This window comes from Cetorhinus maximus, unplaced genomic scaffold (genome assembly GCF_964194155.1).
Source record: "Cetorhinus maximus unplaced genomic scaffold, sCetMax3.hap1.1 HAP1_SCAFFOLD_1284, whole genome shotgun sequence".
Classification (NCBI taxonomy): domain Eukaryota; kingdom Metazoa; phylum Chordata; class Chondrichthyes; order Lamniformes; family Cetorhinidae; genus Cetorhinus; species Cetorhinus maximus.
Genome location: NW_027597225.1, coordinates 1 through 24197, shown reverse-complemented (window position 1 = coordinate 24197; position 24197 = coordinate 1). Strand labels below are relative to the sequence as shown.

At 43.9% G+C, this 24197-nt stretch overlaps 1 gene segment (V, D, J or C); it reads left to right on the top strand.

The window, feature by feature from the left end:
* Window positions 1-210: 210 nt before the first annotated feature.
* On the top strand, window positions 211-22078 carry LOC144676005 (Ig mu chain C region membrane-bound form-like; the record flags this gene model as incomplete). The annotated part of the segment is given in 9 exon segments: window positions 211-1617; window positions 9136-9450; window positions 11402-11701; window positions 15426-15722; window positions 15813-16130; window positions 18394-18696; window positions 18787-19104; window positions 21368-21670; window positions 21761-22078. Coding segments are annotated over 9 exon segments (2533 nt in total), but the record flags the coding sequence as incomplete, so codon positions are not given.
* Between the last annotated feature and the right edge of the window lie 2119 nt (window positions 22079-24197).

The window sequence follows — 24197 nt, the reverse complement described above, 5'->3', positions numbered from 1 at the left end:
GTGGATCACAGTGTCTATACTACGTGGCACAGTGAGAGAGATGGGGGATCCCTCCATTCAAAAACCTGTCACAGGAAAACTATTTAAACTGGATCCTTTGGGCGATACCACCGACCTTGGTCCTGATTCGTGGATATAAATCAGATCCCGATTACATAATCTGGCTGTGTGAACAACTTTCATTGAAGATGTTATTTGAAAGACAGAAACAAGAGTGAGTAACAGCTGTAGGGTGAAGAGGTCACTGTCAAGTCTGACATTTGTTCCCCATCCCTCGTTACCCTGAGAAGGTGATGGTAACTGAGAGCCTCACTGACCCCTTCAGAGGGCAGGTAAGAGTCAACCACATTGAGTGTGGGACTGGAGTCACCTATAGACCAGACCGGATTTCCTTTCATTCAGGACAAGAGTGAACCAGTTGGGTTATTCTATGACAATTCAACAGATTCATGGTCACTTTTACTGATCCCAGCATTTTCCCCAGATTTTTAAAGCAAAATTCCCAGATTCCCACAGAGGGATTGAACTCGGGATTCCCTGGATCATTAAGACCAAGCCTTCAGATCACTGATCCAGTAACAGAACCACTGAAACATCACATCCCAAACCATCGTCAGTGTGAATCCGAGAGCAGGATTGCTCACTTGTAGCAGTGTCAGTGTGGTTTAAATGTGAAGTGACTGGGCTCAGTGACAGTGAAAGGGGAGGAGGTTAATGTACGGGTGTGGATCACAGTGTCTATACTGGAGTGACACAGTGAGAGAGATGGGGGATCCCTCCATTCAAAAACCTGTCACAGGAAAACTATTTAAACTGAACCCTTCGGGCAATATCACCGACCTTGGTCCTGATCCGTGGATATAAATCAGATCCCGATTAAATAATCTGGCTGTGTGAACAACTTTCTTTGAAGATATTATTTGAAAGGTGAAAGAACAGTGAGTAACAGAGAGAAGATGAAGAACAATGGAAACTCCTTGTGGATTATCTCATCTACCTGTAAAGTCCTGGAAAACCCTGAGTTTGACACCTGGTGCGTGGGAGACACACGGATACAGACTGAGGAGTTAATAAAACTATTGGCTGCTTGTTTGGGACATTTTGTTTCAGGTTGGATCTTATACCCATGGTTTATGATCTGGGGTGAAGCACTGTGATATGGAACCACAGCAGTAGAGAGCTTGACACAAACTCCCCCGCCACAAATGACCATGTGTATCAGAGTCTGTATCCATGGATTCCACATTTGTGTTTCCCAGACTGAAATATTTAAACACTGACTTGGATTGTTGGAGGAAAATGTCGATTTCAGGGAACATAAAACACAAAAAAGAGGCGATTTTGTTTGTTGGTAATGTGCAGGAGCTGGTGTCCGCAGAAAAGAAAACTGCAAAAATACTTCATTTATTCAGACATTTGTAACAGGTTTAGGGTGGAATTTCAGATTAAAATACAGGAAACGCTGTTCCAGGTTAAAACACGGTTTATGTTTACATTACCCTGAGATTATTACATATCGTGGACAAGTTCAATTATTGTATTGGGTGAATGAGGAGATGGAGCACAGTGACTATCTTGATTACTGGGGCACCGGCACCTTCCTGGAAGTGACTTCAGGTAAGAAACATCTCAATTCCTTCCTTATCTAATATTTATTTTCTTTAATTTTTGTTTTTTGTGAATTTGGTAATTCAAGTGCAATGTATGATTCACCTGAAATCAGTGAGATATTTAGCACAATTACATGATCCTGCCTGAGAGAGTTGGATTTCTGTAGAGTCAAGAATATACCCAGTATTTGGAGCTGAAATCTGATAACTGGATTTACTCTCAAGTGTTAAGATTTAACACTGCAGAATTGATTCTTGGAATGTAATAAAGCTTCCAGCATCTGCGTAATATGTTCTACATGATCCAGATTATAGTTTTCAGGACTCTTGTTATGTTGGGGCAGGTTTGGTGATTTTGGACTTTAGGATATTTGCAAGCAGTTTAGGATTTTGTTGTAATCTGAGTTAAAACACATCATCCAATTGTGTTGTGATTTAATATTTGGTGTCACAGTTGATAAAAATTTTATTTGCTGAAACAGTTTTTAGGTGTAAAAAGAATAAGTTCCGTATTTCACTTGATAAGCTAGTGATCACGGAGGGAAAATGGTTTACACAGAGTGAGAAATACGGATTTGTGTTTATTAAAAATGCCTCATCCCAACAAGCTTCTAGCATAAACCAGTGAAATGTCCAGGCAGACAGGGAACAGACTGCATGTGGAATAGGATTACGTCTCATTGAGACAGGATTTGATTTGTGCTTTAATAATAATTGTTTAACGATCGGTGATGTACGAGCTCTCAATAGAGAGTTTAAATCATCTGTCGCCTCGAAACCTCAGCTCCAACTGAACCCACACTGAAGGGTTGAGAACTGGAAGGGTTTCTGTGTGGCTCAAATTGTTCTTGGGACAATAACTGTTAGTTATTAATTTATTGATATCATATTTTTCTCATCACTGTTTCAATGTTTACAATTATTGGATTAAAACAATGGAATTTCATGGACATATATTAACTCAACAATTAAATATCACCCTGACTATAAATCCAATGGACAGGGAAAATATTTCTTGTTGCAATGTTAGTGGAACAAGTGTTTAATATTCAGGGGGTTCTGATCGCTCCTTTTTGATGGAGACAGTTTCCCAAATTAAAGTTCAACTTGAGGGAAACAAGATCCTTTTTCAGGGGCAGGTTTATGATCCATTCGAGGTAAAGGAGTTTCAGTGGTGGCTTTAAACCTGCCAGGGTGGGAGAGCCAAGGTTTTGTGAAGGGAATTGCATTTCTCTGAATATTTCTGGGAATGGTAAATTCTCCCAGGATCTATTTATACTAATTTTTCTGCAACTGATTGAAATTTGTGTGTTTCAATTGCATCATTTACTCGATTAACATGAAAAGGACAATGATGATTTCAATATGTCCCTCACAGGAGCTTTACCCAAACAACTGAATTTTATAAAAAGCGCACGGTAGAATTTCATTCCACCTCGTATGTCTACATGGATTCAGTGGGGTGGAAATTCGTCTCGGGTGGTGGTGCGAAACCGGCGGTATCAGAGCGGCCGCCTGTTAAACCCAGTGCCTGATATTTAATTCCACTGACTGAAATGGAACTGAATAACAGGCTCTGTGTATAACTAGTGGGTGGTCCGATAACCACCCATTTAGTGTCACAGCTCGAGATGAATTTCTAGCCTGGAGTGTTTGATTCTAACATCACTGAGCACAAATACTAAGCGAGGGGTTAATTTAACTGGAATAAAATACCTCGGTCTGTGCGATTCCAATTCACATTCTTCTTTCCCAGAAAGATGTTGAAAACTGGACAGTCAAACATTTCTTGCGCCCAGATGATTTTAGACATAGCTTTTTTGCAGTGGTTATCTTTTTTCATTCATTTATGGGATGTAGGCTTCGCTGGCTGGGTCAGCATTTATTGCCCATCCCTAATTGCCCCTTGAGGTAGTGGTGTTGAGTTGGTTTCTTGAAGCGCTGCAGTCCATGTGGTGTAGGTACACCCACAATGCTGTTAGGGAGGGAGTTCCAGGATTTTGACCCAGCAACAGCGAAGGAATGGCTGATATATTTCCAAGTCAGGATGGTGAGGGGCTCGGAGGGGAACGTCCAGGTGGTGGTGTTCCCATGTGTCTGCTGCCCTTGTCCTTCTAGATGGTAGTGGTCGTGGGTTTGGAAGGTGCTGTTGAAGGAGCTTTGGTGAATTCCTGCAGAGCATCTTGTAGATGGTACACATACTGCTGCTACTGTGCGTCGGTGGGGGAGGAAGTGAATGTTTGTGGATGAGGTGCCAATCTAGCGGGGCTGCTTTGTCCTGAACGGTGTCAAGCTTCTTGAGTGTTGTGGGAGCTGCGCTCATCCAGGCAAGCGGAGAGTACTCCATCACACTCCTGACTTGTGCCTTGCAGATGGTGGATAGGTTTTGGAAAATCTGGAGGTGAGTTACTCGCCACCGAATTCCCAGCCTCTAATTTGCTCTTGTAGCCACAGTATGTTCTAGTTCAGTTTCTGGTCAATGGTAACTCCCAGGTTGTTGGTAGTGGGGGATTCAGCAACAGTAATGCCATTGAATGTCAAGGGGCGAGGGTAGATTCTCTCTTGTTGGAGATGGTCATTGCCTGGCACCTGTGTGGCGTGAATGTTACTTATTGTTCAGCATCTTGCCTGAATTTACTCACTGGGTTCCCCTTCCTTCCTTTTTCCCACAGCAGAGAGGTGGGGGGAGAGAGAGAGAGAGAGAGAGAGAGAAAGAATAAAGAAAGAGGTTAAGAAATAATAAAGGAGAAGAGAACATAAGGCCAAAAAGGAAAGAAACTGAAGGATGAACGATAAGAAAGAGGGAAGGAAAGAGGAAGAAAGGAAGGAGATTGTTCTCTTTCTCTCCCTGGGTCCGACAAATCCAGTAGAACAGTCCGACCATCTATTAATCGGGGAAAAGCTTGGGCAGGCCTGGAAAGATGTTGAAAGGATTAGTTCAGTGTGAGCAGGGAGGGCTGCAGTGGGATGTCGGTGCTGTACCGGAATGTACTGTATGAGGCCCATTCCACTTTAATGTATTTGCTTCAGTGGACATGTAAAATGCTTCGGGATTAATTGTTTAGGTTGGATACAGAGTAAAGCTACCTCTACAGTGTGCCCATCAAACACTCCCAGGACAGGTACAGCATGGGGTTAGATACAGAGTAAAGCTCCCTCCACACTGTCCCCATCAAACACTCCCAGGACAGGTACAGCACGTGGTTAAATACAGAGTAAAGCTCCCTCTACACTGCCCCATCAAACACTCCCAGGAAATGTACAGCGCGGGGTTAGATACAAAGTAATACTCCCTCTACACTGTCCCCATGAAACACTCCCAGGGCAGAGACAGCATGGAATTAGATACAGAGTAATGCTCCCTCTACACTGTCCCCATCAAACACTCCCAGGGCAGGGACAGCATGGGGTTAGTTACACAGTAAAGCTTCCTCTAGTCTAAACTGTCCCCATCAAATAGTCACAGGTTAGTTACTTCGAGATCCGTATATTTTGCTTCATTTGAAGCAAACCTTTGCAGTTTGATTAAAAAACTCAAAGCAAATGAGAGGTATGTCCAAACTCTGATTGTCTGCATGCCAAGTATAATCTACCTGAAAGAAAGATATTCTGAATTTCAACATTTTGGGACGCTCAATACCTGAATAATTTTTTCTTAATTGGGATGTCAGTGATTAAAGTCTGGTTTAATTCTGAATAAATTAACATTTCTGATGTATTATTGAGCTTTACTTTTCAAATGAACTGCTAGTTTTTAGTTCGGTCTCTAAGGAAGCACTGCACCAATTCCACATCATCCTTTATAACCCAACTGAGTACAAGTCAGTTTGAGGTAGAGGGACAAAGGGATTTCGAAATACAAATACAGCAGCCACTAAATTTTGGCCACAGTTTAGTAAGACCATAAATAAAAAGCAAACAAGCACTAGCACTTTATTTCAAGCAGGATAGAGTTGAAAAGTAGGGAAGTTGTGCGAAACCAGTATCGAACCTTAGACCACAAGTATTGTGTGCAGTTCTGATGCCATATTATAAGAAAGGATTGCAAGGTATTGGAAAGGGGGCAGAGAGGCTTTACAGGGCTAATACCAGAATAGAGTCTGTGTACATATCAGGAAAAGATTGACTGGCTGGGTATCTACTCTTTTGAAAAGAGAGTTACAGGGAAAAGACAGGAGATTGGTACTAAGTTAAAATGCTCAGAGAGAATGGCCTCCTTCTACAGCACAACAATTCTGTGATTCTGAGAAAACTGATGGGGTGGGGACCTAATAGAGGTCTTTAAAACGATGAAAGGTTTTGATAGAGGGGATACAGAGAGAATGTTTCCTCTTGTGGGGAAGTGCATAACTAGAGACCGTCAGCATAGGATCATCATCTCGAAATCCAATCAGGAATTCAGGAGAAACTCCTTTGCCCAGAGAGTGATGAGAATGTGGAACTCACTACCACAGGGAGCGGCTGAAGCAAACAGTATCGATACATTTAAGGAGAAGCCAGACAAAGATATGAATGAGAAGGGAATAGAGGGTTACAATGGTAGATTTATACAGGGAAAGATGGGAGGAGGCTCGAGTGGAACCAGCATCGACCAGTTGGGCCGAATGGTCTGTTTCTGTGCCATATATTCGATGTAATCCTATGTAGTTATCAAAGCTCTCTGTTATATTAGCCAATATTAATTGTCAATTATTAAAAGTAGATGTGACAGAGAGCACTTGCACTTATATAGCGCCTTTCATAACCTCAGGATGTCCCTGAGCATTTCACAGCCAATGAAGTACTTTTGAAGTGTTGTCAGTGTTGTGATGTAGTGAATACATCGGCTAATTTGTCCTCACCTGGACCCCAGGAACAACAATGAGATATCGACCAGATAAACTGTTTTTGATGATGTTGGTTGAGGGATAAATGTTGGTCAGGACATCGAGGAGTCAGTTTAATGTCAGCACTTCCTCAGTAATGCACTAGAATATTAGCCCAGATTTTGTGCTCAAGTGTCCAAAGAGGGGCTTGAACCCACAACATTCTGACTCTGAGCAGAGGATGAGCCTCAGCCCCGTGAACACCTAGCACCTGTGTTACACCAGTGCGCAAAGTGGCCATTATCCTGCTCATGTCTGCCACAGAAAATAACACCAGGCTGCTTCATCCTTCCCCCTCATTAAACTTCCTGAAACTCTGAACCATCCTGGATCTGCATCACCATACGCTCCCGTGCACCAGAGTGTCCTTTGTCATTATTGGGTGATCCAGAATTGCACACAGACTTCTAGGTGAGGTTTCACCAACCACCAAAGATGCAATAGGGGTGAATTTAGTCGCGACTGTAGCACAAACCAGGTGACAGTAAATCACTTGCTTGTTTTACAGATGCCCAGATTTTCTATCCCACTGACTATAATAGGAAAGAGAATGGGACAGTGTGTAACCCAGGCTGATGATTCACTCTCAGCTGATTTACACAATCACACCAGACTAGTTTCACCCCCAATATAAGCTCTCTGCTGATGCAGCCAAGTTCATCATTCTTCTCTTTAGTGCAATACTTCAGCTTGATGCTGAGCGGATCAAACAGTGTTGTGATCTGGTGATCAAGAAATGGATCTGGGGATAACTTTGATAAACCCCTGAGACTCTCAGCGTCTGTAAAACACCCCAGTGTCAGCCTCGGGTAACTCATTAACACGTTCAAATCTTCCTGAATTTAGCTCTTTTTTTCATTCACACTGTCTTCATTTTTATAAAATAGGCAAATTTGTCGTGATTGTTTTGGAATACCTTTCTCCAGAGAATAACATTTTGGGAGATGGTATATCAACAATTAGAGACATGACATGTGGTGAGTGCAGCATGCTTAGCAGGAACAGGTGACTCTGGGCCTATGGTTCCCAAAGGTCTCCATCACTGGGGTTTCTCCATCTCGTGCCTTGATCTGTTGTGGAATAATCAATAGAGATTGAATGCTATGATTGGTCCACAACTTGATGCTCATATCAAATCTAACAGGATGGTGGAAGGTCATCTCGTTGGATCTTTTGGTCCAGTAACTCCTATATTCCTAAGACATTCATGTCAATGTAAAATAGCAAGATTCCTAAGACCGTGCATTAAAATTCCACAAGCCATTTCCAACCCAAGAACCCATCAGTGGATACTCTGTGTTCCCAGATTGTCTGTCTGGCACCATACCTAATGGTTTCTTTTCTGGAACACTTTACTTATGGCACGGGTTGGTTTTTGTGGCTATTTAACAGAAGCTGCATCACCAGAGGCCAGAATTAGATCAGCAATTTGCTGGTCTGGCACTGTCTGTTTTAGCCTGAGTAATCTAGAAGGGATAAAGAAGAGAGACAATTTCTCTCTTCTGCCCTCACTTCTATCCCTGCGAATCATGTGCATTAGCCCAATACTGCAAAATTTCTTGTGAAGCCATCAAAATTGCTAACTATGAAAAGCATGTTTAACAATTCAGTTGCAAATATTAATTATTTTGTTAAATCATGTCCATTGTTATTTACGAGTTTTCTGCCTTCTATTTGAGAACAGGAATTCAACAACTTTTTCTTTATTCTTTCATGGGATGTGGGCATCACTGGCAAGGGCAGCATTTGTTGCCCATCCCTAATGGTATATCTCTTTCTCTTGAACAAACTTTCATGTAAAGTAAATATTTAGTTATTCTGCTATTCCCTTGACTGCAAATTCTGGATTCCCGCTTTTGTTTCTAGTTTTAAGTCTGCTCATCTGAAGATGGTCTTCCTGCTGTGTAGGACTCTTATGTATTCTTGGTTTTCGAACAAACCTTTTAGCTTAACCTGTCACTGAGGAACTGACTGGTTTGGGTGAAACACCGGTTTTACACCTTGCTCTATATGACAGTCCATTGGAATTGGTGAGAATAATATTGGGATGGGTATAAAACCGACAACTCACACACTCCATCAGATTCACCGCCCGGCGATTTAGTTTAAACTTACCCAATGCTGACCTTTGCACTGTCCTCCTTTTCTCATCTGTCACTTGGAATTGGTTTTGGAAATGGCTGGTTTGACTTACAAGAAAAGCTCTCCAGTTGCATCCAACATCCTGAATGGAACATAACAGATGCGGAGGGGACTTGACAGCATGGATACCGAGAGGATGTTTTTCCTTGTGGGAGAGACTAGAACTAGGGAACATGTTTTAAAAATAACGGGTCTCACATTTAAGATGGAGATGAGGATTTTTATTTCTCTCATAGGGTCGATAGTATGTGGAATATGTGGAATTCTCTTCCCTAGAGAGCAATGGAGGCAGGGTCATAGAATATTCTCAAGGCTGAGTTAGATAGATTCTTGATTAACAAGGGAGTCAAAGGTGAAAGAGGGTAGACAGGAAAGTAGATTGAGGCCACAATCAGATCAGCCATTCTCAAACGGCAGAGCAGGCTCAAAGGGCCAAAAGGCCCACTCTTGCTCCTAGTTCGTATATTTGTATGTGTTTATTTACGAGGCTTATCTGTGTGAAACTATTTACATTTCAGTTGCCCAGTCTGCACCATTGGTCTACATCCCCAACCCTTCCTGTGGCATGAACTCGAACCAAGATGAGGTCAGCCTCCTCTGCCTGATCAAGGACTTTCATTCTAAGAGCATCACTCAGACATGGTCCAGTAACAATGGGGTCATTACCACTGGAATTCAGAAGTATGCAGCAGTCCAGGGGAATGATAAGAAGTACACGATGAGCAGCGTGCTCAAAGTCTCTGCGTCGGATTGGAATGCCAATACAGTCTACCACTGTAAGGCAGGTTACAAGTCAAATGAAATGGTGGAGCGTCAGATCAAGATACCTAAAGGTTAGTACAAGATATTATTTGTCATTTAAAGCTGTACTGGTGTTGGAGTGGGTGATGATGAAATCGGACAAGAAAACATCAGCCACCAATGTAAGAGGTTGTTGCACAATAGAACCTGAATGAATTCTTGGACCCATATATTTTATCCCTGCATGCCAGCAGTACTGCGGTAACAAAAGGAAGGACAATGAGGTCCCATCAGATTGTAAAATAGTGACTGTGATTCCTCTATTCAAGAAAGGAAGGAGACAGAAAGCAGAAAACTGCAGGCCAGTTTGTTTAAAATCTATCGTAGGGAAACTGTTGGAATCTAGCATTAAAATAGTTATAGTAGGGCACTTAGAAAATCTCAATGCAATGAGGCAGAGTCAACACGGCTTTGTGAAAAAGAAATAATTTTTAACTAATTTATTGGAGTTCTATAAGGAAGTAACAAGCAACATCCATAAAGGGGAACTTGTGGATGTGCTGTGCTTAGATTTCCAGAAGGCATCTGACAAGATGCCACATAAAAGATTATGATGCAAAATAAGAGCTCCTGGCGTAGGGGGAAACATATTAGCACGGATAGAGTATTGGTTAGCTAACAGAAAGCAGAGAATAGGGACAAATGGGTCTTTTTTGTGTTGAACAGATGTGATGAGTAGAGTGTCGCAGGGATCAGTGCTGAGGCCTCAAATATTTACAATTTATATCAACGACTTGGATGAAGGGACCAAATGTATATTTGCTAAATTTGTTGATGACACAGAGAAAGGTAGGAAAGTAAGTTGTGAAGAGGATATAAGGAGTCTGCAAAGGGACATAGATAGGTTAAATGAGTGGAAAAAATTTGGCAGATGGAGTATAATGTGGGAAAATGTGAACTTGTCTACTTTCGCAGGAAGAATAGAAAAGCAGCATATTATTTAAATGGAAAGAGACTGCACAATTCTGAGGTGCAGAGGGATCTGGATGTCCTGGTACATGAATCAGGAAAAGTTAGAATATAGACACAGCAAGTGGTTAGGAAGGCAAATGGAATGTTGTTGCTTATTGCAAGGGGAATGGAATAGAAAAGTAAGGGTGTTTTGCTACAGTTGTATGGGACATTGGTGGGACCACATCGAGGGTACTGTGCACAGTTTTGGTCTTCTTATTTAGGAAAGGGTTTAAATGCATTAGAAGCAGTTCAGAGGAGGTTCACTCGACTGATACCTGGGATGGGGGCGTTATCTCATGAGGATAGGTTGGACAGGCTGGGCCTGTATCCATTGGAGTTTAGAAAATTGAGAGGTGATCTCATTGAAACATATCAGATCCTGAGGGGACTTGACATGCTGAAAGGACGTTTCCCCTTGTGGGAGAGACTTGAACTTGGGGGAACAGTTTAAAAATAAGGGGTCTCCCATTTAAGATGGAGATGAGAAGAAATCTTTTCTCTCATAGTGTCGTGAATCTTTGCAACTCTCTTACCCAGAGAGCGGTGGAGTCAGGGTCAATGAATATTTTTAAGGCAGATGAAGATAGATTCTTGATTAAGGGAGTCAAAGGTTATTGAGGGAATGTCGAGTTGAGGTTAAACTTGTCCCCGTTATTATGGAGAATTGTAAATTCTGTCTGAAATTCCCAAAGTGTCAGCAACAACTTTATGAAATGCTACCCTATTGGTGCCAATCTCAGACCGGTTATCGGCACGGTGAGATTGTCAGGTACCAGTAAGAAAAAGTTGAACGTGTGCAGTAAGAAACACGGGAACTAAAATTTGAAAGGTTCAGCCCATTTGCCGGAATCTAAAACTGAAAGGATTAGCAAATATTTCAGGGGAGGGTCAGAGTGAACCCAGTCAAATCGATAATGAATGGGGGTTGGCATCGTGCCGGTTACTCTAGATGCTGAAGGAATAGAGTATATCTTTCCTGTGGCAAAACAACAGTATAATCTGAAACATTGAATTGTGTTACAGCTCTAGCGCCGATTGTCACCACCCTTGTTCCATCTGCGGAGTTTGTCTACAATCAAACTACCACTGTCCTGGGCTGTATGATATCCGGATTTGCTCCCGACAGCATACAGGTTTCCTGGAAGAAAGGCCAAGTGGACCAAACGGGTTTTGTTCTGCCTTCCCGACCGGGAACAGACGCTACATTTGAAACAGTCACTTACCTGACTGTTCCTGTGGCGGAATGGAAGAAAGGGGATGAGTATGCCTGTGAAGTGTCCCATACACCTTCGAGCTTCAATAAGAGGATCAGCATGAGATACCAAGAGGGTAAGTGGTGTCTGAGGGGGAAGAAATGAATATATCATCAGTAATTCAGACTTGTATTAACTTAAGATAAAAGCAAAATACTGCCGATGCTGGAAATCTGAAATAAAAACAGAAAATGCTGGAAAAACTCAGCAGATCTGACAGCATCTGTGGGGAGAGGAACAGTTAACGTTTTCACTCTGTATGACCTTTCTTCAGAGTCATATTGGGCTCAAAATGTTAACTCAGTTTCTCTCCCCACAGATGCTGTCAGACCTGCTGAGTTTTTTCCAGCATTTTCTGTTTTTGTCGTATTAACTTAAGGTGCAAACGCCCACCCTCAATCTGTGAATTGCTGTCGCTAATATCAACCCTGTTGGGAAAGGTGAATGTTTAGTATTTTGTGTTTTGTTATTGAAGCTACACTTAAGGGGAGTAACTTTAACCTAACGCAGCAAGCAGTGAAGCTGCTGGAATTGGGTCAGCTGCCTGTTTACACCCTAATCCAATGTGACTCTCTGTGACTAGAATTGAAAATGGGACAGGGTGTGAAATGGTCCATCTGATACATCCCATCTGATACCAACCTATCTAATACCATCCACGGTTCAAGTCGTCTAACTTTTCCTTTTCTACTCCCTCCCAAGTGCTGTTTTAAGAAGGAAATCTTTCCAATTTTGCATTTGAAGGAATTGCGTGGATCTGCTTCACCGTCTCCTGAGCCTGTTCCAGAGATTGATCAATCTATTGCTCCATTAATTTTGAATTGAATCCACCCCCCTTCCCCCTTCAAGCACAAGTCATTTCCCCTGATCTTACTATTCTAGACAAGGTGAACCAGCTTTTCATTGTCCACCTGATCAGGTTCCTTTAGGATCCTACAAAGACAGGACTGAGCAGAGTTTTGAGGCCGTGTGGAGTTCCCACTTACCCAGCACGGAGTAGGGGAGGTGAAAATGTATAACGCTTAAATCTGCAACTCTTCCAATTCCAGGTGTAAACGCATGTCGTCCAGTTCCACGTTCTCCTTGTTCTTGTTCTGGCTGTACGCCGATGTTTCTCTACCAGACTAACCTCAATGTGACCCTCAAAAATGGTGATCAGCTCCAATATGACTGCTACCAACAAAAATGTGAAATAAAGTGATGAGTTTGTGAATGGAATTGGCCATTGAATTTTATTACAATCAGGCAGGTTCAAATCTATCCCAGGGTATCTGTCTGAATGAAAGTGTGAATACTGCGAGAAGTTACAGCCCTAGTTTGGGTTCCCCCAGACAACCCACTCCTGATCTAAATGGTCATTTTTTTGTGACCTGCGCTGGGTCAGAGTGAATAAGGACCCGACCCCACCGACTGACCATTGTCTCTCAAGTCTGACTCAAGTTGGAAAGGATTAGAAGCCTGTTTGTCACCCAGAGAGGCCGGGAGGTGCTGGAGTGGGACTCATTGATCCAGTGAAATGGCCGGGTTGGCCCCCTTCAATGATCCTGAGGCAAGTTGGTGATTCAGCACACAAGGATTTAACTGGTGCCCTGAATGGCCTGGTCAGTTTTAGATGAAATTCTGGGTTGCAGAAATAGAAACAGTTCCCTTCACTCTCCCAACCTGGATACTCATCTCAGTCAATGACAGGAGCTCAATGTTCACAGGAATCCAAGTCGGGGAAGTGTTTTTTCAAAATTCCGCACAAAGGGTAAATGGAATTAAACACCTCTTGCCCAATAATGTTATTATTTTACAGGGATAAGGGGACTGTTCCCGGCCCTGTGAGGTTTTATCATGGGAGAGCAACGTGAAAAAGGGACTGTTAAACATCTGGGCTTAATCATTAATATATTGAGCAATCCCAATCTGGAAGGAAATTAATCAACATTTTGTTTAAAAGGCAAGAGAGAGAAACAGAATAAATAACCTAATAAAAGACACAGTCCTATTAGACAGACACTGAACATCAGTTGAAACTGCAGCTGGAAGAGTTAATATGTGGTGTCATGACAGGTTTTGATATGGACACAGATAGAGTAATCCAGTCTCTCTGTAAGTGTTAACATTACGAGAGAGAACAATTAGTGTGGATCAAACCAGTTGTGATTCACGCAGTGAATGTGTGTGTGCGTGTGTGTGTATATGTGCGTGTGTATATGCGTGTGTCTCTGTGTTAACAGTGTACAGAACACGCAATGAGCTGCGGGATATCCGAAGAGATTGTGATCCGTGGGAGATGAGCACAAAGGAGAAAATGTGAAGAATTCAATCAATCATTCCCTTCCCGGGCCAGTAAATTCCGGAATGAAACAAGGGGAAGTACGTGTTATGCAGAAATGATCCCCAACCTGCAGGGAGAGAGGACTTCTGTTATTCCCTCTGATTCATGGGGGTTGTTCTCCCAATGAAAACTAACCTTCTTTGACAGGGAATGATCACCAATGATAACTTGAGTTGATATAGAGACTTTAATGTAGTAAAACATCCCAAGGTGCTTCACAGGACCAAAGCCAAAGCAAAACTGATGCTGAGCCTCCAGGAGGGGATCTCGTGGCCAAAATCTTGGCGAAAGAGAGGGTTTAAGGAGCGTCTCAAATGAGGGGAGAGGTGGCAGGTCGCTGAGGTTTAGGCAGTGAATTCCAGGCATTAGAGCCTAGATGGCTGAAGACACAGCCACCAATGCAGGGGGAAAGGGAGATAAGGATGTACAAGTGTCTAGAGTTGTGCAGAGTTTCTGGGCGGCTGTAGGGCTGGAGAAGGTTATAGGTGAGGTGAAGCCATGAACATTAGGATAAGAATTTTAAAACTGATGTGATCCGGGCCGGCTCCACTTAGAGGAAGAAAAGTAAAGAAAGGCTTACATTTACATGTCGTCTTTCGTGACCACAGGACATGCCAAAATGCCTCACAGTGAATGAAGTACTTTCGAAGTGTAGTCACTGTTGTAAAGTTGGAAACACAGCAGCCAATTTACACACATCAAAGAGTAATGTGACAATAACCAGGGAACCTGTTTTTGTGATGTTGAGTGAGGGATATATACTGATCAGGGCATTGGAACGAGCTCCCCTGATGTCCTTCTTTTACGCCTACCTAAGGCGGCATTCGGCACCTCATTTTCAATTCTCATCCAAAAGGCAGTGCTCTGACAGTGCAGCACTCCCTCAATACTGCAGTGGAGTATCAACTTTGAGTTTTATGGGACACGATCTGGCACAACGTTCTGATTCGTAGGTGAGCGTGCTACCAACTGAGCCACAGCTAAAAGAAATGGGCCCTTCATTCATTCAGTGTGCTCAATGTCAAAAATCATTCCACAACCCCACGCAGTGAAAAAGCATTTACTGAATTGTTCCTTTTGCTAAGCAGTTTGTTTCTCTGTTTCACTCCATTTCACAAACCATTTTTGCTAATATTGTCACATCTAAAAGCCACTCACCCCACAACTCAACTGCAGTCCTCACTGTGGATCTATTGGTCACAGTAAGGGCAGACAGATTCAAAAGGGATCCAGTGGGTTCTTGGTTGTCCTACGATGTTTTCTCAGTCAAAACTTGCAAACTGAGAATTGAAAGACATTTTTTAAACAACCCTGGGATTTTCTAATGTTCAACTTGTTAAAAAATTTAGGTGCAGTGTCGCATGATCGATTAGCAACTCCAGGTGAAACACATTAAACTGGATTCCTGTTTAAGGCCACAAGCGGCTGATACTAAATAATGCCCATTCTTCTGATTTGTATCCTTTCCCCTTCCCAGAAATATCTGTCTTTATCCAAATTCCACCTATGGAAGAGGTTTGGATCAACAAGACAGCTACCCTGGTGTGTACAGTGGTCTGTTCTGATCCAAACCAGGTTCGCATCACCTGGATTGTCGACGGGAAGGAGAGAACCTTTACCACCCAGCGAGAGAGAGAAGAAGGCACCCAAAACATTGTCACTAGCCGACTCCGAACCACTGCGGAGGAATGGGAAAGCGGGGTGGAGTTTGTGTGCTCTGCTCGGAGTGGTTCCTCATCCTCACCCATTTCAAAACAGGCAAAGAGTGTAAAAGGTGGGCTAAAGATCAGAAATTACATAACTAACTTTGTTAACCTTCAGGGAAGGAATTTAACAGCTTCTCTGATTTGCCCAACTATTCCAGTCGAGCCAAAAAGTCCCAAGGTCAGACTGCTGCCTCCACCAGCCCAAGAGGTCAAGAATCAGAGCACAGCCACACTCGAGTGTGTGATCACTGGATTCTACCCGGAGCTCTTACACGTCTCCTGGCAGAAAGATGGTACTCCGATCTCCTCCAACACCCGCGCTGGACTCACCGCTCTGGAACAGGCAGGGACTTTCAATGTCAGGCACTACCTGACTGTGAGTACAGAGGAGTGGAGGACAGGATCAGCCTTCAGCTGTACAGTGTCTCATCCACTTTCCAACATCATCGTTAGGAAGGAGGTGAAGAATGTCCCAGGTAAGGTCCTGGGCCTGATTCCAATATTTACATCATGGTCTTCTCATATAAATTCTCTTGGGGCCAGGCAAATTCAAACCTCACAATGTAGGTGATGTGATGTAGTGATTACCTAGGTGGATGAGTAATCTAGAGGCCAAGTAAAGAAAGAACGATTGTTCATCCTGCCCCCTTCAAACAGAGGTTATACCCACTGATTTTACTGTTCTGGACAAGGGAAAAACAGCTTGTCAGTGTCTGCATGATCTAGTTGTTTTAGGATCCTTAGAAGACAGGACAGAGCAGAGGCCAGGGGCTGCATGGAGCTCCCACTTCCCCAATAGAGGGGAGGGGAGGTGAAAATGTATAACACTTAAATCTGCAGCTCTTCCAGTTCTAGGTGGAAACACAAATCTTCCTGTTCCGGGTGGAAATGCTGCTTGCTCTTGTCCGACTGATTCTTGTTCTGGCTGTATGCTGAGGTTCCTGTATCAGATTAACTGTAACATGACCTTCTCTGATGCTGATCCATGCCAATATAAATGTTGTCAACAAATGTGTGAAATTCGGTGATGGGTTGGTTGTGAATTGAATCGCATTGATCCAGTAAAAAAAGGCTGTCCCATTTCAATGATGTTGGTCCTGAGGCAAACCGCTGAGACAGGCTGCAGGTTTCCTACTGGGTCCTGTACAATCCGGTAGGTTCTAGATGGGAATCCATGGCAGCAGAAATGATAAACTCTTCCATTCACCCATCTCAAGTTAATGAAAGATAGGGTCTTGTTAGACACTGGCCGGGATTTTCTGGCCCCGCTGCAGTGGGTCCCTCCGCGGCAGATGTGGCGAGCCACCCAAATGGCCATTGGAAAATCCCACCACTGTGTCCAGGACATCATCTGAAACTGTAGCCGGAGGAGTTGGTTCTCGAAGCTCATGAAAGGATTTGATCCTGGTGCAGTGATTGTCATCCTCCCCATCACACCCAAGTGTTAACTGTTCATTATATAGAGGGAGAAGAGTTGTGATTTGCACAGTGAATGTGTGTTTGTGCGCGTCAATGGTGTTCAGAACACGCAGTGAGCTGCGGGATATCTCAAGTGACGATGGTCTTTTGGGAAACAGCTGGCAATGGGGAAAACGTATGAAGTACTCGGTAAAACATTTGCTTTTTATCCAGTGTCTTGGACATGAAACTGGAGATGGGATGTAAACGTTATGCATAAATTATCCCCGAGCTCCAGCAAAGGGGCCCTTCTGTCACTACATCTGATTTGTGGCTTGCTCTGCCATTGCAAACTAATCATCTTTCTTCACAGAGACTTATCTACAATAACCTGCTTTTATATATCACCTTTAGTGTGGACAGAGGTCTAAAGTTCTGCATTGGAGAGTAATCGGACAGAAATTGACAAAGAGCCAAAGGAGGACGGGGGGAGAGGTAGTTTTTATGGAGTGTCTTAAAGGAGGAAAGAGAGCTGGCCATGTAATTGTGATTCAGGGACAGACTTCCAGAGAGCAGGGTCTAGATGGCTGATGGACAGCTGCTACTGCTAGGGCGAAGGGAGTGTGGGGTGTACAAGCGGTTAATGTTGGTGGAAAGCAGCATTTTCAGACGGTTATTGGGCTGGCAAATGTGACAGAGATATGGAGAGGCAATGCCAGCGAGATGTCAACACTAGGATAAGAATTTTGAAATGGAGGCAATCCGAGGCTGTCTCCAAAAAGGGGACCTCGTTGATTCAATCTGCTCAATGTCACAAATCAACCATACAACAGCGGGGAGGTGGAGGGGCTGTAAGTAAATAAGCCTTTATTCAATTCTTTCTATTGCTAAGCGGTCTGCATCTGCCTCACTCCATTTAACAAACTGGACTTTGCAATTGATTCACAGCGTCACATCTAAATGTTGCTCAGTCCCAGAATGCAATTGCACTCCTCACTGTGGGTCTATTGGTCACAGGCACAGCAAACAAATTCAAAATGGATATGGCTGGTTCTTAGCGCTCTGATTATGTTTTCTCCATCATAACATGTGAGTCAAGAATTGCTAGACATTGCTTAAGCCACCCCTAGATTTTCTAAAGGCTCAGTTTGCTGCAAATTTAAATGGTATGTATTTCACCCAGTATCAACTCAAGAGATTAAAACAGGCGGCAGTTTAAAGTCATTTCTGTGTTGACCTATTATCCACCATCATCAATAGGAGAGGTCACCCTAAAATTCTGAAGCCTGCCAACACCAAATAATGTCAATCCTTCTGAAGTTTTCTCTTTCCCCTTCCCAGAAATGTCAGTTTTTATCCAAAATCCTTCTGTTGAAGAGGTTTGGATCAACAAGACTGCTACCCTGCTGTGTACAGTGGTCTGTTCTGATCCGAGCCAGGTCCGCATCACCTGGAACGTGAACGGGCAGGAGCGAAGTAAAGGGGTTGCAACTCAGCGACAGAGAGAGGAAGGAACCCAATACATCGTCACCAGCCGACTCCGAACCACTGCGGGGGAATGGGACAACGGGGTGGAGTTCGTGTGCTCTGCTCAAAGTGGTTCCTCATCCTCACCCATTTCAAAACGGGCAAAGAGTGTAAAAGGTGGGTGAGAGGTCAGAAATTACATAACTAACTTTGTTAACTTTCAGGGAAGGAATTTAACAGCTTCTTTGTTTTGCCTGTCTATTCCAGTCGAGCCAAAAAGTCCCAAGGTCAGATTGCTGTCTCCACCAGCCCAAGAGGTCAAGAATCAGAGCACAGCCACACTCGAGTGTGTGATCACTGGATTCTACCCGGAGCTCTTACACGTCTCCTGGCAGAAAGATGGTGCTCCGATCTCCTCCAACACCCGCGCTGGACTCACCGCTCTGGAACAGGCAGGGACTTTCAATGTCAGGCACTACCTGACTGTGAGTACAGAGGAGTGGAGGACAGGATCAGCCTTCAGCTGTACAGTGTCTCATCCACTTTCCAACATCATCGTTAGGAAGGAGGTGAAGAATGTCCCAGGTAAGGTCCTGGGCCTGATTCCAATATTTACATCATGGTCTTCTCATATAAATTCTCTTGGGGCCAGGCAAATTCAAACCTCACAATGTAGGTGATGTGATGTAGTGATTACCTAGGTGGATGAGTAATCTAGAGGCCAAGTAAAGAAAGAACGATTGTTCATCCTGCCCCCTTCAAACAGAGGTTATACCCACTGATTTTACTGTTCTGGACAAGGGAAAAACAGCTTGTCAGTGTCTGCATGATCTAGTTGTTTTAGGATCCTTAGAAGACAGGACAGAGCAGAGGCCAGGGGCTGCATGGAGCTCCCACTTCCCCAATAGAGGGGAGGGGAGGTGAAAATGTATAACACTTAAATCTGCAGCTCTTCCAGTTCTAGGTGGAAACACAAATCTTCCTGTTCCGGGTGGAAATGCTGCTTGCTCTTGTCCGACTGATTCTTGTTCTGGCTGTATGCTGAGGTTCCTGTATCAGATTAACTGTAACATGACCTTCTCTGATGCTGATCCATGCCAATATAAATGTTGTCAACAAATGTGTGAAATTCGGTGATGGGTTGGTTGTGAATTGAATCGCATTGATCCAGTAAAAAAAGGCTGTCCCATTTCAATGATGTTGGTCCTGAGGCAAACCGCTGAGACAGGCTGCAGGTTTCCTACTGGGTCCTGTACAATCCGGTAGGTTCTAGATGGGAATCCATGGCAGCAGAAATGATAAACTCTTCCATTCACCCATCTCAAGTTAATGAAAGATAGGGTCTTGTTAGACACTGGCCGGGATTTTCTGGCCCCGCTGCAGTGGGTCCCTCCGCGGCAGATGTGGCGAGCCACCCAAATGGCCATTGGAAAATCCCACCACTGTGTCCAGGACATCATCTGAAACTGTAGCCGGAGGAGTTGGTTCTCGAAGCTCATGAAAGGATTTGATCCTGGTGCAGTGATTGTCATCCTCCCCATCACACCCAAGTGTTAACTGTTCATTATATAGAGGGAGAAGAGTTGTGATTTGCACAGTGAATGTGTGTTTGTGCGCGTCAATGGTGTTCAGAACACGCAGTGAGCTGCGGGATATCTCAAGTGACGATGGTCTTTTGGGAAACAGCTGGCAATGGGGAAAACGTATGAAGTACTCGGTAAAACATTTGCTTTTTATCCAGTGTCTTGGACATGAAACTGGAGATGGGATGTAAACGTTATGCATAAATTATCCCCGAGCTCCAGCAAAGGGGCCCTTCTGTCACTACATCTGATTTGTGGCTTGCTCTGCCATTGCAAACTAATCATCTTTCTTCACAGAGACTTATCTACAATAACCTGCTTTTATATATCACCTTTAGTGTGGACAGAGGTCTAAAGTTCTGCATTGGAGAGTAATCGGACAGAAATTGACAAAGAGCCAAAGGAGGACGGGGGGAGAGGTAGTTTTTATGGAGTGTCTTAAAGGAGGAAAGAGAGCTGGCCATGTAATTGTGATTCAGGGACAGACTTCCAGAGAGCAGGGTCTAGATGGCTGATGGACAGCTGCTACTGCTAGGGCGAAGGGAGTGTGGGGTGTACAAGCGGTTAATGTTGGTGGAAAGCAGCATTTTCAGACGGTTATTGGGCTGGCAAATGTGACAGAGATATGGAGAGGCAATGCCAGCGAGATGTCAACACTAGGATAAGAATTTTGAAATGGAGGCAATCCGAGGCTGTCTCCAAAAAGGGGACCTCGTTGATTCAATCTGCTCAATGTCACAAATCAACCATACAACAGCGGGGAGGTGGAGGGGCTGTAAGTAAATAAGCCTTTATTCAATTCTTTCTATTGCTAAGCGGTCTGCATCTGCCTCACTCCATTTAACAAACTGGACTTTGCAATTGATTCACAGCGTCACATCTAAATGTTGCTCAGTCCCAGAATGCAATTGCACTCCTCACTGTGGGTCTATTGGTCACAGGCACAGCAAACAAATTCAAAATGGATATGGCTGGTTCTTAGTGCTCTGATTATGTTTTCTCCATCATAACATGTGAGTCAAGAATTGCTAGACATTGCTTAAGCCACCCTTAGATTTTCTAAAGGCTCAGTTTGCTGCAAATTTAAATGGTATGTATTTCACCCAGTATCAACTCAAGAGATTAAAACAGGCGGCAGTTTAAAGTCATTTCTGTGTTGACCTATTATCCACCATCATCAATAGGAGAGGTCACCCTAAAATTCTGAAGCCTGCCAACACCAAATAATGTCAATCCTTCTGAAGTTTTCTCTTTCCCCTTCCCAGAAATGTCAGTTTTTATCCAAAATCCTTCTGTTGAAGAGGTTTGGATCAACAAGACTGCTACCCTGCTGTGTACAGTGGTCTGTTCTGATCCGAGCCAGGTCCGCATCACCTGGAACGTGAACGGGCAGGAGCGAAGTAAAGGGGTTGCAACTCAGCGACAGAGAGAGGAAGGAACCCAATACATCGTCACCAGCCGACTCCGAACCACTGCGGGGGAATGGGACAACGGGGTGGAGTTCGTGTGCTCTGCTCAAAGTGGTTCCTCATCCTCACCCATTTCAAAACGGGCAAAGAGTGTAAAAGGTGGGTGAGAGGTCAGAAATTACATAACTAACTTTGTTAACTTTCAGGGAAGGAATTTAACAGCTTCTTTGTTTTGCCTGTCTATTCCAGTCGAGCCAAAAAGTCCCAAGGTCAGATTGCTGTCTCCACCAGCCCAAGAGGTCAAGAATCAGAGCACAGCCACACTCGAGTGTGTGATCACTGGATTCTACCCGGAGCTCTTACACGTCTCCTGGCAGAAAGATGGTGCTCCGATCTCCTCCAACACCCGCGCTGGACTCACCGCTCTGGAACAGGCAGGGACTTTCAATGTCAGGCACTACCTGACTGTGAGTACAGAGGAGTGGAGGACAGGATCAGCCTTCAGCTGTACAGTGTCTCATCCACTTTCCAACATCATCGTTAGGAAGGAGGTGAAGAATGTCCCAGGTAAGGTCCTGGGCCTGATTCCAATATTTACATCATGGTCTTCTCATATAAATTCTCTTGGGGCCAGGCAAATTCAAACCTCACAATGTAGGTGATGTGATGTAGTGATTACCTAGGTGGATGAGTAATCTAGAGGCCAAGTAAAGAAAGAACGATTGTTCATCCTGCCCCCTTCAAACAGAGGTTATACCCACTGATTTTACTGTTCTGGACAAGGGAAAAACAGCTTGTCAGTGTCTGCATGATCTAGTTGTTTTAGGATCCTTAGAAGACAGGACAGAGCAGAGGCCAGGGGCTGCATGGAGCTCCCACTTCCCCAATAGAGGGGAGGGGAGGTGAAAATGTATAACACTTAAATCTGCAGCTCTTCCAGTTCTAGGTGGAAACACAAATCTTCCTGTTCCGGGTGGAAATGCTGCTTGCTCTTGTCCGACTGATTCTTGTTCTGGCTGTATGCTGAGGTTCCTGTATCAGATTAACTGTAACATGACCTTCTCTGATGCTGATCCATGCCAATATAAATGTTGTCAACAAATGTGTGAAATTCGGTGATGGGTTGGTTGTGAATTGAATCGCATTGATCCAGTAAAAAAAGGCTGTCCCATTTCAATGATGTTGGTCCTGAGGCAAACCGCTGAGACAGGCTGCAGGTTTCCTACTGGGTCCTGTACAATCCGGTAGGTTCTAGATGGGAATCCATGGCAGCAGAAATGATAAACTCTTCCATTCACCCATCTCAAGTTAATGAAAGATAGGGTCTTGTTAGACACTGGCCGGGATTTTCTGGCCCCGCTGCAGTGGGTCCCTCCGCGGCAGATGTGGCGAGCCACCCAAATGGCCATTGGAAAATCCCACCACTGTGTCCAGGACATCATCTGAAACTGTAGCCGGAGGAGTTGGTTCTCGAAGCTCATGAAAGGATTTGATCCTGGTGCAGTGATTGTCATCCTCCCCATCACACCCAAGTGTTAACTGTTCATTATATAGAGGGAGAAGAGTTGTGATTTGCACAGTGAATGTGTGTTTGTGCGCGTCAATGGTGTTCAGAACACGCAGTGAGCTGCGGGATATCTCAAGTGACGATGGTCTTTTGGGAAACAGCTGGCAATGGGGAAAACGTATGAAGTACTCGGTAAAACATTTGCTTTTTATCCAGTGTCTTGGACATGAAACTGGAGATGGGATGTAAACGTTATGCATAAATTATCCCCGAGCTCCAGCAAAAGGGCCCTTCTGTCACTACATCTGATTTGTGGCTTGCTCTGCCATTGCAAACTAATCATCTTTCTTCACAGAGACTTATCTACAATAACCTGCTTTTATATATCACCTTTAGTGTGGACAGAGGTCTAAAGTTCTGCATTGGAGAGTAATCGGACAGAAATTGACAAAGAGCCAAAGGAGGACGGGGGGAGAGGTAGTTTTTATGGAGTGTCTTAAAGGAGGAAAGAGAGCTGGCCATGTAATTGTGATTCAGGGACAGACTTCCAGAGAGCAGGGTCTAGATGGCTGATGGACAGCTGCTACTGCTAGGGCGAAGGGAGTGTGGGGTGTACAAGCGGTTAATGTTGGTGGAAAGCAGCATTTTCAGACGGTTATTGGGCTGGCAAATGTGACAGAGATATGGAGAGGCAATGCCAGCGAGATGTCAACACTAGGATAAGAATTTTGAAATGGAGGCAATCCGAGGCTGTCTCCAAAAAGGGGACCTCGTTGATTCAATCTGCTCAATGTCACAAATCAACCATACAACAGCGGGGAGGTGGAGGGGCTGTAAGTAAATAAGCCTTTATTCAATTCTTTCTATTGCTAAGCGGTCTGCATCTGCCTCACTCCATTTAACAAACTGGACTTTGCAATTGATTCACAGCGTCACATCTAAATGTTGCTCAGTCCCAGAATGCAATTGCACTCCTCACTGTGGGTCTATTGGTCACAGGCACAGCAAACAAATTCAAAATGGATATGGCTGGTTCTTAGTGCTCTGATTATGTTTTCTCCATCATAACATGTGAGTCAAGAATTGCTAGACATTGCTTAAGCCACCCTTAGATTTTCTAAAGGCTCAGTTTGCTGCAAATTTAAATGGTATGTATTTCACCCAGTATCAACTCAAGAG